Source organism: Vipera berus (genome assembly GCF_964194415.1).
Source record: "Vipera berus genome assembly, chromosome: 1".
NCBI classification, from domain to species: Eukaryota; Metazoa; Chordata; class Lepidosauria; order Squamata; family Viperidae; genus Vipera; species Vipera berus.
Genome location: NC_138202.1, coordinates 359,704,992 through 359,725,860, shown reverse-complemented (window position 1 = coordinate 359,725,860; position 20,869 = coordinate 359,704,992). Strand labels below are relative to the sequence as shown.

The following is a 20,869-nucleotide window of genomic DNA, read 5'->3' as shown; positions in this document are numbered from 1 at the left end:
CAGCCAGTTTTCGGAAGCCCCCTTGTCTTGGGGGGGGGGTCTCCTACCAGCCCCTCTTTGCCAGGGAGGCAGGAAAACCCAGCCGGGTGTTGCGCTGTGTCCCTCTTTGTGTCTCTTTTGTGACTCCGTGCTGCTCCGTCCAACGCTTCCCCAGCGGCCGGTCCAGATGTTGAAAGGCTGGAGAACTTGGGGCGGGGAGTCCTCGACTTAGCGACCACCACAACCGCACTCGGCCATTCCCTTGCTAAGCGAGACGTTGGCTAAGGGAGCCTCGCCCCCCTTTTATGCCACCTTGCTGGCCAGGGGGCTGGAGGGAAGGGCTGCGGTTGTTAAGTCGGAAGCACGGTCGTTAAGCGAATCTGGCTTCTCCCCTCTTCCCCTCCCCCCCCCCCCGCTGACGTCCCCCTCCGGGACGCTGCGACCGTCCTAAATATGAGTCGGGGAACAAGGGTCTGAATTTTGATCAGGTGAGCATGGGGCCGCTGCGACGGTCGTGTGAAAAACAATCGTTGGTCACTTTCTTCAGTGCCGTTGTAACTTTGAATGGTCGTTGTGAGTCAAGGGCTGCCTGAGTACCCTCCCCCCCAAAAAATCTAAGCAATTTCTGTCTCTCAGCCTTCTTCCTCTCTCCCTCCCTCTTTCTTTCTTTCTTTCTTTCTTTCTTTCTTTCTTTCTTTCTTTCTTTCTTTTTCTTTCTTTCTCCTTCCTTCCGTCCCTCTTTCTTTCTCCCCGCCTCCCTCTTTTCCTCCCTTCATTGATTCCTTCCTTCCTTCTTCCTTTATTTCTTTTTTCTTTCTCCTTCCTTCTTTCTTTCTTCTTTCTTACTTTCTTTTTCCTTCCTTCCTTCCTTCCTTCCTTCCTTCTCTTTCTCTTTTTCTTTTTTCTCCTTCCTTCCATCCCTCTTTCTATCCTCCCTGCCTCCCTCTTTTCCTTCCTTGATTCCTTTCTTCTTTCTTTCTTTCTTTTTTCTTTCTCCTTCCTTCCTTCTTTCCTTCCTCTTTCTTTTCTCTTTTTCCTTCCCTTCTTTCTCTTTCTTTCCTTCTTTCTTTCTTTCCTCTGTGCCTCCTTCCTTCCTTTCTTTCTCTTTCATTCTTTCTTTTTATTTTTCCTTTCTTCTTTCTTTCTTTCTTTCTTTCTTTCTTTCTTTCTTTCTTTCTTTCTTTCTTTCTTTCTTTCTTTCTTTCTTTCTTTCTTTCTTTCTTTCCACTGATTCATTCATTGGTTTCCGAGCCTCCCACAGGTAGTCCTTCACCTACAGACACAGCTGCAGTGAGAAGAAGGCCTCAGGGGTTTTATGTTTTATGAAATGGGGTAACATTCAGTTAACAACTGTCTCGCTTAGCAACAGAAATTTTGGGCTTAAGTGTGATCGTAAGTCAAGGGCTACCTGCAAGCAAGTATGTAAAATGTATGGCCAGCAACAAAGCTATACAGGTGGGCTAGATGACCTCCAAAGTCCCTTCCAACATCATCACCATCATTATCATCATCATCATCATCATCCCTGAGGAGCTAGCTTTCTACAAGCAGGGCGTCTTTCCCAGTTTCAGAACACCCGGCCCCATTCGCCATCCCCATCAGAGGTTGTCTTCGATGCCGGACACAGCCATGGAGCCCGCGGCCTCTTCCTCTGACGGCGCAAACCGCGGTTATCTCCCTGGCCAGCTTCCTGCCCGGATGCCTGTTGGTCTCCTGGCCCGGAGCTGGGGGAAGACCCCGTTGTAAAACTGTGGCGGGCGAAAAAGCCCTCTGCACCCCCCACCCAGAGAGAGAGAGAGAGAGAGAGAGAGAGAGAGAGAGAGAGAGAGAGAGAGAGAGAGAGAGAGAGAGAGAGATCAGGGCGCCACGCTATGAGCTTCTCCCTCGCTCCATGTCTAAGCAAGGAGGACTGGCGCCCGCTTGGCCAAGCTTGGGATGGTCCACCAGGGCCGGCCTTCCTCCCTAGGTCCCCTCCCTCCCCTCCCCTCCCCACCCATCCCCCTTCCCTTGCCTTCAGTTTTTCCCTCCCTCCCTTCCTCTTTCCTTCCTTCCTTCCTTTCTTTCTTTCTTTCTTTCTTTCTTTTTCTTTCTCCTTCCTTCCTTTCTTTTCTTTCTCTTCTTCCTCCTTTCTTTTTCTCCTTCCTTCCTCTTCCTTCCTTCCTTTCTTCCTTTCTTTCCTTCCTTCCTTCCCTCCTTTTCTTTCTCTCCTTCCTTCCTTCCTTCCTTTCTCTCTCTTTCTTCCTCCCTCCCTCCTTTCTTTCTTTCTTTCTTTCTTTCTTTCTTTCTTTCTTTCTTTCTTTCTCTCTCTCTCCTTCATCCCTCCCTCTTCCTTCCCTCCTTTTCTTTCTCTTCTTCCTCCTTTCTTTCTTTTTCTCCTTCCTCTTCCTTCCTTACTTCCTTTCTTTTCTTTCTCTCCTTCCTTCCTTCCTTTCTTTTCTTTCTCTCCTTCCTTCCTCCCTTTCTTTCTTTTTCTCCTTCCTTCCTTACTCTTCCTATCTTCCTTCCTTCCTTCCTTCTTCTTTCTTTCTTTCTTTCTTTCTTTCTTTCTTTCTTTCTTTCTTTCTTTCTTTCTTTCTTTCTTTCTTTCTTTTTTTCTTTCTTTCTTCATTTCTATCATTCCAGTCCTCCACCTACAACCTACAATATATGTTGCCAAATGAGACACTTATTAAGTCTGGCTCCATTTTGCCACTTTTCTTTTAAGCGAATCACTGCCGTTGTCGTACCAGCAACACAATTGTTAGTGAATCCGGCTTTCCTCTTGATTGGCTCGTCAGAAGGTCGCAAAAGGGGAACCACGTGACCCCCTGCGACTGTCGTAAATACGAGTCAGTGGCCAAACCTCCGAATTTCTGATCAGGTGACCACGGGGCATGCTGCGACGGTCGTTAGGGTGGAAAAGGGTCCTCCCTCACTTTCTTGAGTGCTGCGCTAACTTTGAGGACTGCCGGTACATCCGGGAGGTCTCTGCAACGCCCAATAAGCCCCTTTGGCAAACTCCAACAATGCAACAATCCTGGCTTAGCTCCATGCGTCTCTCAGGTTGGGTTGAAATTTGGGGGGGGAAAAAAACTTGGAAAAAGATAAGGAATTTGCCAACCGCCTCCAAAAGCAGGAATTTCTTCCCCCTGGAGGCTGGCAAAACGGGGAGTAATTCTGCACCCACAATCAGCCTGCACACTGCTGCGAGGCCAGAACACGCGGTGCAAGGCCAGGGGGTTGAGTCGTAATAATAATAATAATGATGATGATGATGATGATGGAAGGGACCTTGGAGGTCATCTAGTCCAACCCCCTGCTCAGGCAGGAAACTCTATATACCATTTCGGACAAGTGGCTGTCCAGTCTCTTCTTAAAGACTTCCAGTGTTGGAGCCTTCACCGCTTCTGGAGGCCAGGAGTTCCGCCGGTTAATTGTTCTCGCTGTCAGGAAATTTATTTATTTTATTTATTTTATTGGATTTGTATACCGCCCTATTCCCGTAGGACTCAGGGCGGTTTACAGGGCAGTTAAAACCATGAAATACAAAAAAATTAAAAACAAATAAAACAATTAAATTAAATTCAAGCCTTCCCAAGAGTAAATCTAAAACCCGGTTAAATTAACAACCCCACAGTCTGGACCAAACAGATCGAAGAGCCGAGTTTTCAGGTCCCGGCGAAAGGAGCGAAGGTCGGGGGCAGTCCTAAGTTCCGTGGGTAGTTGGTTCCGTAGGGCCGGCGGACCCACACAGAACGCCCTTCCCCTGGGAATAACCCGCCGGCATTCATTAACCGGCGGTACCCTGAGAAGGCCCTCCCTGTGGGGGCGCACAGGACGATGGGAAGATGATGCCGGCAGCAGGTGTTCCCTTAGATCAGGGGTAGGCAACCTCGGCTCTTTTATGACTCATGGACTTCAACTCCCAGAATTCCTGAGCCAACATGGCTCAGCATGGGAACCTTTCCCTTTCCCCTCAGCATGGCTGGCTCAGGAATTCTGGGAGTTGAAGTCCATGAGTCATAAAGCGGCCTAGGCCTAGGCCAGGAGTAAGCAACCTTGGCTCTTTTATGACTCGTGGACTTCAACTCCCAGAATTCCTGAGCCAACCACGCTGAGGGGAAAGGGAGAGATTTCCAAGCTGAGCCATGCTGGCTGAGGAATTCTGGGAGTTGAAGTCCACCAGTCATGAAGGGGCCATAGTTCCCCCATGCTGGCTCAGGAATTCTGGGAATTGAAGTCCATGAGTCATGAAAGGGCCATAGTTCTCCCATGCTGGCTGAGGAATTCTGGGAGTTGAAGTCCACCAGTCATGAAGGGGCCACAGTTCCCCCATGCTGGCTGAGGAATTCTGGGAGTTGAAGTCCACGAGTCATGAAGGGGGCCACAGTTCCCCCATGCTGGCTGAGGAATTCTGGGAGTTGAAGTCCACAAGTCATGAAGTGGCTATAGTTCCCTCATGCTGGCTCAGGAATTCTGGGAGTTGGTCCATGAGTCATGAAAGGGCCATAGTTCCCCCATGCTGGCTGAGGAATTCTGGGAGTTGAAGTCCACGAGTCATAAAAGAGCCAAGGTTGCCTACCCCTGGATTAGTTGATCCTGAAGCGTCTCTGTATTGGTTACTGATGGTGCTCAACTTACGACTACAACTGAATCCAGAATTTTCCTTCCTAAGCAAGACGCTTGTTAAGTGAGCCGTGCCGGAATTTTTATGCTCTTTCTGCCACGGTTGTTAAGTGAATCATTGCAGTCATTAAGTGAATCCAGCTCCCCCCCGATGACTTTGCTTGTTACAAGCTGGCTGGGCAGGTTGCAGATGGCCCCGGGATGCTGCCGCCGACGTAAATACGTATCAGTTGACAAGTGCCTGAATTTGGACTGTGGGGATGCTGCAATGGTCATAATTGTGAGGACTGCTCGTAAGTGACTTTCTCAGTTCGGTTGCAACTTTGAACATTTACTAAGCCAATGTTCATAAATTGAAGATAGTTGCGTACCTTCCCCGTGCCATCACTCTGCTGAATCCCCAATTCCCACAGTAGCCTCTCGTCTTCTCCCTTTTTCTCACCTTCTCTTCCTTCCTGCTGTCTTCTCCGACTGGTGTCTTACAATTTATCACTTGTTCTTTGCAACCAGTAATTAATCATTGCAACTGTGATTCCTGACCTATGACCTATCACTTTTTTGTTCTATGAGAGTTTATGCACGGGAGACGAATTCCTTCTGTGTTCAATCTTACTTGTGCAATAAAAAATTCTGTTCTGTTCTGTTCTGTTCTGTTCTGTTCTATTCTGTATTCTATTCCATTCTATATTCTATTTTACTTCTAATTCTAATCTATTCTGTTCTGTTCTGTTCTGTTCATTATTCTGTTCTGTTCTGTTCATTGTTCCATTCCGTTCCATTCTACAGTATATTCTCTTCCCTTATTCTATTCTATTCTGTTGTTGTTGTTGTTAGCTGCGAAGTCGTGTCCGACCCATCGCGACCCTATGGACAACATTCCTCCAGGCCTTCCTGTCCTCTACCATCTTCTGGAGTCCATTTAAGCTCGCGCCTACTGCTTCAGTGACTCCATCCAGCCACCATTCTATTCTGTAATTCTATTCTATTCTATTCTATCCTAATTCTTATTCTATTCTATTCTATTATTCTGTTCTGTTCCGTTCCGTTCCGTTCCATTCCATCTTCTCTTCTCTTCTCTTCTTTTCTCTTCTCTTCTCTTCTCTTCTCTTCTCTTCTCTTCTCTTCTCTTATTCTATTCTATTCTTCTATTCTATTCCATTTTTTCTATTCTATTCTACTCTCTTATTCTATTCTGTTCTGTTCTGTTCTGTTCTGTTCTGTTCTGTTCTGTTCTGTTCTGTTCTATTCCATTCCATTCCATTCCATTTTATTCCATTCTATTCTGTTCTGTTCTAATATTATTTTCTATTTTCTATTCTATTCTATTCTATTCTATTCTATTCTATTCTATTCTATTCTATTCTATTCTATTCCATTCCATTCCATTCCATTCCATTCCATTCCATTCCATTCCATTCCATTCTATTCTAATATTATTTTCTATTTTCTATTCTATTCCATTCCATTCCATTCCATTCCATTCCATATTTTCTATTCTATTCTATTCTATTCTATTCTATTCTATTCTATTCTATTCTATTCTATTCTATTCTATTCTATTCTATTCTATTCTATTCTATTCTATTCTATTCTATTCTATTCTATTCTATTCTATTCTTCTACTCTACTCTACTATTCAGGCTTTCCTCCTGAAGAAACCTACAACAGGGTTGCCTCTCCAAGCTCTGCAAAGTGCTCAGTGCAAGCCGTCACATTATAACTGAGGACGAGGAGGAGGGAAAAGTCACAATCGGGTTTGTGTGTGTGTGTGTGTGTGTTCACCGTGCCTCCCCAACCGGGCCAACTGCAGCTGTGCAGTTCAGCCTGGACAGCCGGTGTGGGTGGCTGGCCAAACACCCAGCGGAGAATGCTTGCTCCTTGCTATCTCAGCCCCTCCCTGCTTGCCGCCCCCCCCATCTCCCCAAACACTGCGCTCTTTGTCTTCGGCCTCGAAGCATCACAGAGTCGGTACTGTGGCTCCCTGGTGCAAGACCCCCTTGTTCCTCCTCTCCATACTCGGCACGTTTTGTGTGTGTGGTGTGTGGTGTCAGGGAGGGAAGAGATTGTCCTTTTGTTCAGTCCGCTCATTCTTTCCCCCCACCCACCCACTTCTCTGCATAGCACGGGGGAGTTTGAATCATTAGAGCAGGGGTCTTCCAACCTGGCCCTTTGATGACGTGTGGACTTCAACTCCCAGAATTCCTCAGCCAGGATGCTTTAAGACAGGGGTCTTCCAACCTGGCCCTTTTAGGACTGGTGGACCTCAACTCCCAGAATGCCTCAGCCAGGATGATTTAAGACAGGGGTCTTCCAACCTGGCCCTTTTAGGACTGGTGGACTTCAACTCCCAGAATCCCTCAGCCAGGATGCTTTAAGACAGGGGTCTTCCAACCTGGCCCTTTTAGGACTTGTGGACTTCAACTCCCAGAATGCCTCAGCCAGGATGATTTAAGACAGGGGTCTTCCAACCTGGCCCTTTTAGGACTGGTGGACTTCAACTCCCAGAATTCCTCAGCCAGGATGCTTTAAGACAGGGGTCTTCCAACTCGGCCCTTTTAGGACTGGTGGACTTCAACTCCCAGAATCCCTCAGCCAGGATGCTTTAAGACAGGGGTCTTCCAACCTGGCCCTTTTAGGACTTGTGGACTTCAACTCCCAGAATCCCTCAGCCAGGATGCTTTAAGACAGGGGTCTTCCAACCTGGCCCTTTTAGGACTTGTGGACTTCAACTCCCAGAATGCCTCAGCCAGGATGCTTTAAGACAGGGGTCTTCCAACCTGGCCCTTTTAGGACTGGTGGACTTCAACTCCCAGCATCCCTCAGCCAGGATGCTTTAAGACAGGGGTCTTCCAACTCGGCCCTTTTAGGACTGGTGGACTTCAACTCCCAGAATCCCTCAGCCAGGATGCTTTAAGACAGGGGTCTTCCAACCTGGCCCTTTTAGGACTGGTGGACCTCAACTCCCAGAATCCCTCAGCCAGGATGCTTTAAGACAGGGGTCTTCCAACCTGGCCCTTTTAGGACTGGTGGACCTCAACTCCCAGAATCCCTCAGCCAGGATGCTTTAAGACAGGGGTCTTCCAACCTGGCCCTTTTAGGACTGGTGGACCTCAACTCCCAGAATTCCCCAGCCAGCCTGCTTTAAGGTGGGTGGGCTTCAGTTCCCTCCTTCCTCCTAGAACCTGTACTAGAAGAATCGTTCAGCCTCCAGAGTTTCCCTAGACAAATTCTCCAGACTGAAAAGGGGCAAAGCAAAACAAAGGCTCCAGTGCTAAAAAACAGAAAAGGGGGTTAAAAAAAAGATTTTTCTTCTGCTTCTTCATTCCTGCTTTGCCAACAAACAAACGAAAACAGCCCGTCTTCCGCTGGAATTCTTCTCTTCCCTTCCTCCTCGCTTGAAAGGCGAGCGATTTAAATTATGATGCCGCTCTCTGGGTGCTTTTGCCCCCTTGAAGAGCAGAAGCGGGAACCGGTTCCTTCCTTCGCAAGGGAGCCAGACTTTGCAATTAAGCGCCTGGTCAGAAGGCACCTAATGTGATTAAAAGCATCAAAGGCCCCGTTGTTGGTGGCTGTTCAGTTGAAATGCTGGGCTTTCCTCCTCCGCTCCTCCTCGCAGGGGTGTGGGTGAATTACCGCATCTGTTCAAGGCTTTGCATGAGGATGAGGATGGTGATGGTGCTGCTGCTGCTGATGATGATGATAATAATAATAATAATAGAATAGAATAGAATAGAGAAGAGAAGAAGAGAGGAGAGAAGAGAAGAGAAAAGATAATGCAGAACAGAATAGAATTACAGGATACAATAGAATAGAATAAAAATAGAATAGAATAAAATGCAGGATAGAATAGAATAGAAAATAGAACAGAATAGAAATATAGAATAGAACAGAATAAAAATATAGAAGAGAAGAGAATGCAGAACAGAATAGAATTACAGGATAGAATAGAATAGAAATAGAAAGAATAGAATAAAAATAGAATAGAATAAAATGCAGGATAGAATAGAATAGAATAGAATAGAATGGAATGGAATGGAATGGAATGGAATAGAAATACAGAATAGAATAGAATAGAATAGAATAATGAGAATAATGGAATGGAATAGAATAGAATAGAATAGAATAGAATAGAATAGAATAGAATAGAATAGAATAGAATAGAATAGAATAGAATAGAAAATAGAACAGAACAGAACAGAATAGAAATATAGAAGAGAATAGAAATAAAGAAGAGAAGAGAATTCAGAATAGAATAGTGGAATAGAATAGAGTAGAGTAGAATAAAATACAATAGAATAGAATAACAAAGTTGGAAGGGACCTTGGAGGTCATCTAGTCCAACCCCCTGCTCAGGCAGGAAACCCTATACCATTTCAGACAAACAGTTGTCCAATCTCTTCTTTCAAACTTCCAGTGTTGGCGCATTCACAACTTCTGGAGGCCGCGAATCTGGAACCTTATTTTTCTCCCCCTTGAATTGCATTTTTTTTATTTTTTTTTATTTTTAATTCCATTTATATCCCGCCCTCCTCCGAAGACTCAGGGCGGCTTACAAGCTTAGCAGTAGCCTTCATTCTATGTATATGCCTGCTTATTAGGGCTTTCACACACACCCCAAGCGGCATTATTACAAAGTCAGCTTAATTGCCCCCAACAGTCTGGGTCCTCATTTTACCTACCTCGGAAGGATGGAAGGCTGATTCAACCTTGAGCCTGGTGGGATGCGAACCTGCACTAATTGCAGGCAGCTGGTGTTACTTAAGGAGGCATTAGCCCACTGCTCCACCAGCCTCCTTGGTGATATGTTCTGCCTGGCGAGCACCCAGCACGCAGGGAACTACGTCTCCCGCTCTCCCATCACTGCAGGCTCATCAATGTCGTCCTTTCTCTCCTAGGTCCACCCCCGTCCTCCAAGCGCACGGGCATCCCCGCGCCGCGGGAGCTGCCGAGCGCCGCCCCCCGAGAGAAGACGGTCCTGAGGCCCAGGAAAGCTCAGCCCAGCCCCACGTCTTCCGGGGCGCCCACCCCCACCAAGCATTCCCGCCCCTCCCTCAAGCCCAAGAATGAGGCGGAGGTCGGTGACAAGGCGGGCCTGGCGTCCCAAGTCAAGGAGCTGCTGGCCGAGGCCAAGACGAAAGACTCGGAGATCACCAAACTCCGCCACGAGCTGAAGAAGCACCAAGAGAAGGAGCTGGCCGACCTGTCCAGCTCGGTGGACCCGCCGGTGGACGGTCTTCCAGCCGAGGTGGCGTCCCTCATCCAGGCCCTCCGGGAGAAGAACAAGAGCTTCCAGAGGGAACTTCTCAGCCTTGGCGAGGAGAACCAGCTCTTGAAGGAGAAGCTAAGCCAACGGGAACATTCGCCGCTCTCGGAGACCAGCGGCAGCCTGCCCACCCCCACCACACAGGAGTCCAGCTTTGGCAGCCCGACTCAACCGTCCCTCTGCAGCCACCCTACCGGTGGGAGTCCGTGCCTCAACGGGCCTCCGCTGCGCAACTCGGGCTCCTCCAGCAGTGACGTGACGAAAGCGTCGTTGTCTCCGGACGCTTCGGATTTCGAGCACATCGTGGACGTCCCGTCCAGGCCGCCGTCGGCAGGCAGCAACGTCTTCAAGGCCTCCAGATGTTCCACCTCGGGGAGCTCACCCAACAACGTCAGCGACCTGTCGGTGGCCTCGCTGACCGAGCGGATCCAGCGGATGGAGGAGAACCACCACTGCACGGCGGAGGAGCTGCAGGCCACGCTGCAGGAGCTCTCCGACCAGCAGCAGGTGGTCCAGGAGCTGACGGCAGAAAACGAGAAGCTGGCCGACGAGAAGGCCATGCTGGAGAGGTCCTTCTGCCAGCAGCGCGAGCGAGCCGAGCAGCTGAGCCAAGAGAGCGAGAAGCTGAGCGCCCTCCTGCAGGATCGGCCGAAGCCGGACGAGAGCCAAGCCAAGGTGCACGAGCTGGAGCTGAGATGCGCCGAGCTGCAGGAGAAGGCCCAGTTTGAGCGCGAGAAGATGCTCAACATCCAGCAGCAGCTGAGCAGCAGCTTGAGAGGCCTGGAAAGAGAACATCAGGAGGCTCAAGCAGCGCTCAAGAGCCTGGGGGAGGAGGCCAAACGGCTGGGCGGCCTCCTGGAGGCCGAGCGGCAGAACAACGCCACCTTGGCGAGGACGCTGGAAGACTGCAAGGTCCACCTGGAAGGTTTGAAGATCGAGAGCCAGTCGCTGCGGTCCCAGCTGGACAGCGAGAAGCGGAAAGCGGCCGCCATGGACGCCATGGAGCAGGCAGCCGGCCGCTCGGACGCGCACGAGGTGCTGCGAGGGATCCGAGCCGAACGCGACCAGCTGGAACGATCCTGCACCGAGCTGAGGCAAGAGCTGTTGAAGGCCCACAGCGAGGTGAAGACGCTACAAGGGCAGCTGGCCAAGGTAAGGCGCTCGGCGGAGCCTCCAGAGGCAGCGGCAGTCTACCTGAAAAGGGCAGGGCGGGAAGGTGGTTCTTCTTGTGGACTTTCCGGGATGGCGGGAGTGACTGTCTGCACATGTCAGGATGTTTTGAGCTGATCCCGTAGGACGCTAGAGGCGATAATAATACGGGCAGCCCTCGACTTAACGACCGCAATGGATTCCCCAGATTTCCGTTGCTGAACGAGACAGTCGTTAGGTGAGTTAGGCCCCGTTTGATGACCTTTCTTGCCGTAGTCATTAAAGGTGAATCCCCCACAGTTGTTAAGCTAGTCACACGGTCGTGAAGTGAATCCAGCTTCCCCCCACTTGACTTTGCTTGTTGGAAGGTCGCCAAAGGGGATCATGTGACCCCCTTGGGATATTGCGACCGTCATAAGTGTGAGTCAGTTGCCAAGCATCCAAATGTAAATCACGTGAACATGGGGATGCTGCAGCTGTCATTTAAGTGTGGAAAAACAGTCATAAGTCTCTTTCGGTGACGTTGTTTCAGAGCATGCACAGTCTTATTGCGCTGAGATAACCCAGGAGTAAACACAGTAAATGGTGGTTTGTGTTAAATGGTGGTTTATCTTACACTGTCTACAATATCGTACACCAGGAATAATATACAAACACCTGTTAATATAGCAGGCTCCAACACACAGCAGTTATAGCAGGAAATAGAAGAGGGAGAACACAGCAGCAGAGCCTTCCCTTTTATACAAAGGCTCGTAAAGGGACACAGACCTTGCTGGCTCTTAAAGGGACACAGACCCTGCTGAGTCATTGCCAACATTACATCATACATCTTACATCACCTGGTTAGCTTTTAAATCATTACCTTGACATGTTGTAACTTTGTACGGTCGCTAAACAAGCTATTATAAGTCAAGGACTATCTGTACCTTCTAATTTGGTCCAAAGAATTGCCGTTCCAGGATGCTTACTCCGCATTGATCCGAAAATCCAAGGTAGTCTTGAATTAAGCTACCCAAACTTTTTTTCTGTGGCCAGAAACCGAGACTGGATATCTTTCCAGAGGTAACCAAAAGTTGCAAGCAGGAGGGGAAGGTGAGCAGGATGTGAACGAGAGCGCAGGGAGAATGTTATACTATGGTAGCCCTTCTCCAATTTGTCTCTTTACCTCCCAGAATGCTCAGCAATGGCCACACTGCCTGAGGCATTCTGGGAATTTGAAGTCCATGGACCTGGAAGTTGTCCAGGTTACACAAGATGGGATCTACTGAGTTCCTATTCCACTTCCCTGTTGCAACCTTGGCTGCTTTAAGAGGGGTGGGCTTCAACTCCCAGAATCCCCCAGCCAGCATGCTTGGTAAGAGGGGTGGGCTTCCACTCCCAGAATTCCCCAGCCAGCCTGCTTCAAGAGGGGTGGACTTCCACTCCCAGAATTCCCTAGTTAGGATGCTTTAAGGGGGAGGACTTCCACTCCCAGAATCCCCCAGCCAGCCTGCTTTAAGACAGGGGGATTTCCACTCCCAGAATTCCCCAGCCTGATTTGACATCCCAGGAGCCACTCCCCCTAATCACATGACCAAAATTTAGATATTTGGGCAGCCAGGCTGCATCTACGGGCCCGTTGACATGTCAGAAGCCTGCCTTTTACGCTGGTTTTGCCCAAACCCGGCATTTTACTTCTGGTTTTCAGCAAAACCATCCCTTAGCAAACCATGGGTCCATTTAATGACACCTCCCCCTCCGAAAAAAAAAGATCGTGAAATCAGCTCAGTCATGTGACTGGCCCGCTTTACGACTATCGTGACTTACGACCGTGACGGGCAGGTTCCTTTACGGTCGTAACCCAAGAATCTGCCTGATTCTGCATTGGAAGGGCCATCCATAATTTTAGCGCAGGGGACTCAAACATGGCCACTTTAAGACCGGTGGACTTCAACTCCCAGAATTCCCCAGCCAGCCTTGCTGGCTGGGGAATTCTGGGAGTTGGAGTCCACCGGTCTTAAAGTGGCCATGTTTCCAAATGTTCTGGCTGTTTCTGCCTGGCTCAGCCTGGCCCTCCTCTGCCCTGACCAGACCAGCCTCCTTGGTGAGTTATTTTTCCCCCTTTTCTGCCCAACCCAGTTGTGACGTTGTGCTGCTGCACTCAGTATGCGCCTACGTGCAGTCATTCACCCGGCCAATCTTGGACTTGTAACCCAATAAACCTTTGCTGTACTTGGAAGGGAATCGGACGGGGAGCGGCCTTTAAGCTGCAGGTGTCTTGCCCCTCCTGGGAAAGAGAGGATGTGTGTGTGTGTGTGTGTGTGTGTGTGTGTGTAGCCGATCTCACGACTGGTTCTGAAAGCTCTCTGAAAGAAGAGGGACTGTCAATCCCTGAGGCTTAGAATTGATTTTTCCTTTTTCTGGCCCAAGACATTTAGATTCCAGTTGTGCCTTGTTTTCCTTTTTTAAAAGTTTATCTCTTATCTATCTATCTATGTATCTATGTATCTATCTATCTATCTCTAACTGTCTGTCTGTCTGTCTGTCTGTCTATCTATCTATCTATCTATCTATCTATCTATCTATCTATCTATCTATCTATCCATCTCCTATCTATAATCTATATCTATATATCTGTTATCTATTAATTAACTATCTGTATCTATATCTATCTATTATCTATATCTATCTCTATTAATTATATATATATATATATATTATCTATATATCTATTATCTATATCTATTATCTATATCTATCATCTATATCTTTATCTACATATATCTATATCATCTATATGTATTATCTATCCATCCATCTCCTATCTATTATCTATCTATCTATCTATCTATCTATCTATCTATCTATCTATCTATCTATCTATATTATATTAATTATCTATCTGTATCTATATTTATATCTATTATCTATATCAATTATCTATCTATATATATCTCTATTATCTATATATCATCTATATGTATTATCTATCCATCCATCTCCTATCTATCTATCTATCTATCTATCTATCTATCTATCTATCTATCTATATTATATTAATTATCTATCTGTATCTATATCTATTATCTATATCTCTATTATCTATATCAATTATCTATATATATCTCTATTATCTATATCTATCTATTATCTTTATATCTAATCTATTATCTATATCTATATGTATTAATTATCTACATATATCTATCATCTATATGTATTAATTATCTATCTATCCATCCATCTCCTATCTATTTATATCTATCTATCTATTATGTATTAATTATCTATCTGTATATCTATTATCTATATCTATCTATTAATTATATATATCTATATTAATTAGGGACGTGGTGGCTCAAGGGACGCGGTGGCTCAGTGGGTTAGGACGCTGAACTTGTCGATCGGAATGTCGGCAGTTTGGCGGGTCGAATCCCGAGTGCCGCGTAACAGAGTGAGCGCCTGTTACTCGTCCCAGCTTCCGCCAAGCTAGCAGTTCGAAAGCACGTAAAAATGCAAGTAGAAAAATAGGGACCGCTCCGGTGGGAAGGTAACAGCGTTCCGTGCGCCTTTGGCGTCTAGTCATGCCGGCCACATGACCACGGAGACATCCTCGGACAAGCGCTGGCTCTTCGGCTTTGAAATGGAGATGAGCACCGGCCCCTAGAGTCGGAAACGACTAGCACGCATGTGCGGGGGAACCTTTAACTTTACCTATATTAATTATCTATCTATATCTATCTCTATTATCTATATCTCTATTATCTATTTATATCTATATCTCTATTATCTATATAATAGAGATATAGATATAGAGGTGGCAAAATTACACAGAAGAACTATACAAGAATGAGCTTAACGTCCCTGATAATCACAATGAGGTGGTCACTGACCTCGAGCCAGACATCCTAGAATGTGAAGTGAAGTGGGCCTTAGAAAAGCTGAGCAACAACAAAGCTAGTGGAGGTGACAGTATTCCAGCTGAGCTATTCAAAATCTTAAAAGACAGTGCAGTAAAAGTGCTACACTCAATTTGCCAGCAAATTTGGAAAACTCAACAGTGGCCACAGGATTGGAAAAGATCAGTTTACATTCCAATTCCAAAGAAAGGCAGTGCCAAAGAATGTTCAAACTATCGCACCATTGCACTCATTTCTCATGCTAGTAAAGTCATGCTTAAAATCCTACAAGCTAGACTTCAGCAGTATGTGGATCGAGAACTACCAGAAGTACAGGCAGGATTTCGAAGAGGCAGAGGAACTAGAGATCAAATTGCCAACATACGCTGGATCATGGAGAAAGCTAGAGAATTCCAGAAAAACATCTACTTCTGCTTCATTGACTATGCTAAAGCCTTTGATTGTGTGGATCATAACAAACTGTGGCAAGTTCTTAAAGAGATGGGAGTACCAGACCATCTTATTTGTCTCTTGAGAAACCTATATGCGGGTCAAGAAGCAACAGTGAGAACTGGACACGGAACCACTGATTGGTTCAAAATTGGGAAAGGAGTCCGGCAAGGCTGTATACTGTTGCCCTGCCTATTTAACTTATATGCAGAGCACATCATGAGAAAGGCAGGGCTAGATGAATCAAAAGTTGGAATTAAGATTGCCGGAAGAAATATCAACAACCTAAGATACGCAGATGATACCACTCTAATGGCAGAAAGTGAAGAAGAACTAAAGAGCCTCTTGTTGCAGGTGAAGAAGGAGAGTGCAAAACTTGGGTTGAAACTTAACATTAAGAAAACCAAGATCATGGCATCTGGCCCTCTCAATTCCTGGCAAATAGATGGGGAAGAAATGGAGGTAGTGACAGATTTTATTTTCCTGGGCTCCAAGATCACTGCAGATGGGGACTGTAGCCAAGAAATTAAAAGACGCTTGCTCCTGGGGAGGAAAGCCATGGCAAATCTAGACAGCACACTAAAAAGCAGAGACATCACCCTGTCAACAAAAGTGCGTATAGTCAAGGCTATGGTCTTCCCAGTTGCAATGTATGGCAGTGAAAGTTGGACCATAAGAAAGGCTGAGCGCCAAAGAATTGAGGCCTTTGAACTGTGGTGCTGGAGAAGACTCCTGCGAGTCCCTTGGACTGCAAGGCGATCAAACCGGTCGGTCCTAGAGGAGATCAACCCTGGCTGCTCTTTAGAAGGCCAGATCCTGAAGCTAAAACTCAAATACTTTGGCCACCTAATGAGAAGGAAGGACTCACTGGAGAAGAGCCTAATGCTGGGAAAGGTGGAGGGCAAGAGAAGAAGGGGACGACAGAGAAGGAGGTGGCTGGATGGAGTCACTGAAGCAGGAGGCGTGAGCTTAGATGGACGCCAGAAGATGGTAGAGGACAGGAAGGCCTGGAGGAATGTTGTCCATAGGGTCGCGATGGGTCGGACACGACTTCGCAGCTAACAACAACAACATTATCTATATATTTATATTATCTATATCTATATCTATATATCTATATCTATCATCTATCTATCTATCTATCTATCTATCTATCTATCTATCTATCTATCTATCTATCTATCTATCTATCTATCTATAATTCTATGTATATCTATCCATCCATCCATCCATCCATCTATCTATCAGTCACATTCAAGAACTGCCGCTGTCCCTCACAGAGGCCACTGGGAGGCATACAATAAAATATTAAAAGGCTAAAAAGCAGTATATAAACTTGGAAAGCATTTTCATTGAAGGTACAGAGAAGATGTTAAGTCAGGCACACGGTCGTTAAGCCAATCCGGCTTCCCCATTGACTTTGCTCGTCAGAAGGTCGCAAAAGGGGATCGCCTGACACACAAACACACACACACACACACACACACACACCGGACGCTGCAACCATCATAAGTACACGCCAGTTGCCAAGCCTCCAAATTCTGATCAGGTGACCCTGGGGATGCTGCAACTGTTGTAAGTGCGAAAAGGGAGACGTAGGTCACTTTCTCTACGTCCCTTGCCGCTTCAAACGGTCCCTAAACGAACGGTCGTAAGTCGAGGGCCGCCTGTCCTGGAATCGTGATTGCGTGACACGGGGAGAAAGAAGCGCAGCAGTCCGCAGGGCAAGCACCCGTCGCAAGTGCAACTTTTTCCAGTGCTGTCGTAAAATTCGAACGGTCGCTAAAGGAAGGGTCTTACGTGGAGGGCCGCGCCCCTGCCTTCCCCTCACACCCCCGGGCTCCTGGTGGGATGCGGCCGAGGGTCCGGGGGCTCCCTTTTCACGCCCGCTTTTGCCCGCAGGTGGAGCAGGAGGGGGCGCGGCTGCAGGCCAGGTGCGCCGGGCAGGCGGAGGAGCTGAGCCAGACGGGGCAGGAGCTGCAGGAGAGGCGCTGGGAGGGCGAGGCGGAGTTGAAGAGCCTGAAGGAGGCGCTCTTCCAGCTGGAGGACCAGGTGGAGCAGCAGCGCGTGGTCAAGCTGCACGACCAGCAGATCATCGGCCAGATGGAGGGTAGGTGGGCGGCCAGGGTGGGTTCGGGTGGCAGAGGGAAAGGATGGGTCGGTTGTTCTGGCTTGCCCCCCTCCCCCTTCCTTCCTTCCTTCCTTCCTTCCTTCCTTCCCAGCTGGTGTGTCCTCACTACAGCCCTGCGAGGTAGGATGGGAGAAAGGGGGCAGCCGGGTCAAGCTCTGCCCTTGGGACCCTGTGCAAGCTTGTTGCTTGCTTGCTTTCTCTCCCTCCCTCTCTCTCTCTTTCTTTCTCTTTCTTTCCCTCCCTCCCTCTTTCTCTTTCTTCCTTTCTTTCTTTCTCTCCCTCTCCCTTTTCTTTCTTTCTTTCTTTCTTTCTTTCTTTCTTTCTTTCTTTCTTTCTTTCTTTCTTTTTTCTCTTTCTTCCTATTTTCTTTCTTTCTTTTTCTTTGTCTCTTCCTCTCCCTTTCTTTCTTTCTTTCTTTTCCTTCCTTCCTTCCTTCCTTTCTTCTTTCTTTCTTTCTCTCTCTCTCTCTCTCTCTCTCTCCATCTCTTTCCTTTCTCCCTCCCTTCCTCTTTCTTTCTTTCTTTCTATTTTCTCTTTCTTTCTTTCTTTCTTTCTTTCTTTCTTTCTTTCTTTCTTTTTCTTTGTCTTCCTTTCCCTTTCTTTCTTTCTTTCTTTTCCTTCCTTCCTTCCTTCCTTCCTTCCTTCCTTCCTTCCTTCTTTCTTTCTTTCTCTTTCTTTTTCTCTTTTTCTCCCTCCTTATCGCCTTCCTCTTTCCCCTTTTCAGTTGTGATGTTTGTAAAGTCATCGTATGACCTCCCATTTTATAAACTTGTTTGAGGTGGTCATTATATGAATCGCTGTCGCCATTAACTGATTATGATAATAAGGATATTATTACCACCACAGTCATTAAGCAAACCCATTATTTGCAATTTTGCCTAAAAACCAGAAGTATAAACCCTGGTGTTAAAAAAAAACAACCCTTTACATTATGGTCAGAACTATTCAAAATGGTCTGTTTAGGACAGACCCCTTCAAAAGCTACTCAACTCACAACCCGGATTCAAAGTTACGACAGCCCCCCCCCTCTTTTCTGCAGTCATATGACCGCATTCCAGGTGCATTTATGCCTGTTTGCAATGACCCACAGTTAGAACAATTAACCAGTGGAACTCCTTGCCTCCAGAAGCTGTGAGTGCTCCAATACTGGAGGTTTTTAAGAAGAGACTGGACAGCCATTTGCCTGAAATGGTATAGGGTTTTCTGCCTGAATAGGGGGTTGGACTAGATGACCTCCAAGGTCCCTTCCAATGTTGTTGCTGTTAATAAGGCCACGATTTATGGCATTTTTCCGATTTCCAGTGGGAAAACACCATCGCAAACAATAGGTATGCTTAATGATCGCTGCAAAAAAGTCATAAAACTGGGTGCCATCTGGTGACGATCTGCTTAACGACTGCCACCACTTACAACCTTATTCAAGATCAGCCCTCAGCTCTCTTGATGAGACAAGGTCGCCACCTGCTGGCAGATGTTGGGCATGTTCATGGAGCTGAAATTGTTGATTTATGAGCGGAGAGTAAAATTATTCATTTTACACAGGATCCAAAATGTCCATTTTTGGATATTGTGGATCCTGCCAAATAAATACGTTTTATTTTGCCAAGGAAATACATTTTATTTTGCCAAATAAATGCATTTTACTTTTTGCCAAATAAATACATTTGATTTTGCCAAATAAATACAATTTATTTTGTAAAAAATACATTTTTTTTTGCCAAATAAATTTATTTTGGTCGAGAGCAGATTGTTGTTGTTAGTGGCAAAGTCATGTCCGACCCATTGCGACCCTATGGACAGCATTCCTCCAGGACTTCCTGTCCTCCACCATCTTCTGGAGTCCATTTAAGCTCACACCTACTGCTTCAGTGACTCCATCCAGCCACCTCATTCTCTGTCGTCCCCTTCTTCTCTTGCCCTCCACCTTTCCCAGCATTAGGCTCTTCTCCAGTGAGAACAGATTGGTCATCCACAAAAGGGCATCAGATTCTAATAGAGTTGTAAGGTATTTTGGAGGTCATCTAGTCCAACCCCCTGCTCAGGCAGGAAACCCTATGTCATTTCAGACAAATGGCTGTCCAGTCTCTTCTTAAAAACTTCCAGTGTTGGAGCATTCACCACTTCTGGAGGCAAGGAGTTCCACTGGTTAATTGTTCTCACTGTCAGGAAATTTCTCCTTAGTTCCAGGTTGCTTCTCTCCTTGATGAGTTTCCATCCGTTGCTTCTTGTCCTGCCTTCAGGAGCTTTGGAGAAGAGCTTGACTCCCTCTTCTTTGGGGCAGCCCCTGAGAGATTGGAAGACTGATATCATGTCCCCCCTGGTCCTTCTCTTCATTAAACTGGACATTCCCAATTCCAGCAACCGTTCCTTATATGTTTTAGCCTCCAGTCCCCCGATCATCTTTGTTGCTCTTCTCTGCACTCTTTCTAGAGTCTCAACATCTTTTTTTGTATCGTGGTGACTAAAACTGGATGCCGTAGTCCAGGTGTGGCCTTACCAAGGCCTTGTAAAGGGGTATCCACCTGATCTTGATTCTGTAAGTTGTTTGTCCTTCTGAGTCTGGCTGTCACGTTTCTCACTCCTTTTGATCCTTTGCTAGGGTGAAATAATCTTTTTAAATTTCTTATGAATGCTTCTTACCCCATGCCCGGGGGGGAAAAAAAACCAAAATCATGGCCCCCAAATGCTGTACAGTGAAAGCAGACTGTTAATCTTTTATTTATAAACAGGTTCAGAGTCACTTAACTAGTGAGATAGGCAATGCATAAATTTGATTAACAAAAAAAAAAATGTAATACAGGTAGTCCTCAAGTTACGACAGTTCATTTAGTGACCATTTGAAATTACAAGGGCACCCACAAAAGTGACTTATAGGACCGTTGTCCACACTTAACGGCCGTTGCGGCGTCCCCAGGATCACGGGATCAAAATTCAGACGCTCGGCAGCTGACTCACATTTATGACGGTCGCCGTATCCTGGGGTCACGTGATTCCCCTTTTGCAACCTTCCCAGTTGGCGTCTGACAAAGTCAGCGGGGCAACTGGATTCCCTTAACGACCGGATGATTCACTTAACATCCACACTGGTTTGCTTAACAAGCGTGACCGGAAAGGTCGTAAAATGGGGCTTCAACGCTCACTGATCCGCTGCCTCGTTTAGCGATGGCAATGATGGGCTTCATTGTGGCCGTAAGTGCGATTCTTTCAAAACCTTTGGCGCAAATGCCAGAGTCTCACGTTGGCTTTCCGTAGGCTAAGGAGAAAAAAAAACCCAGTCAGATCTCTGCAAGATCAGCCAAAAACTCCATGAGAAGGGAGGCTGTTCGGAGATTTTTAACTCTCTTTAGTCTTCAGTTAAAAAATCCTGGGTTGCATAAACAGAGGCATAGAATCAAGATCACGCAAAGTATTAGT

General features: G+C 46.7%; 1 protein-coding gene across 1 annotated transcript in view; it reads left to right on the top strand.

The window, feature by feature from the left end:
* SPECC1 (sperm antigen with calponin homology and coiled-coil domains 1) overlaps window positions 1-20,869 on the top strand; it is a 119,423-nt gene that overhangs the window by 25,719 nt on the left and 72,835 nt on the right. The window contains exons 2-3 of the mRNA XM_081337880.1: window positions 9,480-10,999; window positions 17,227-17,434. Coding sequence (XP_081194006.1) covers window positions 9,480-10,999; window positions 17,227-17,434 — 1,728 coding nt within the window. The remainder of the gene's footprint in view (window positions 1-9,479; window positions 11,000-17,226; window positions 17,435-20,869) is intronic.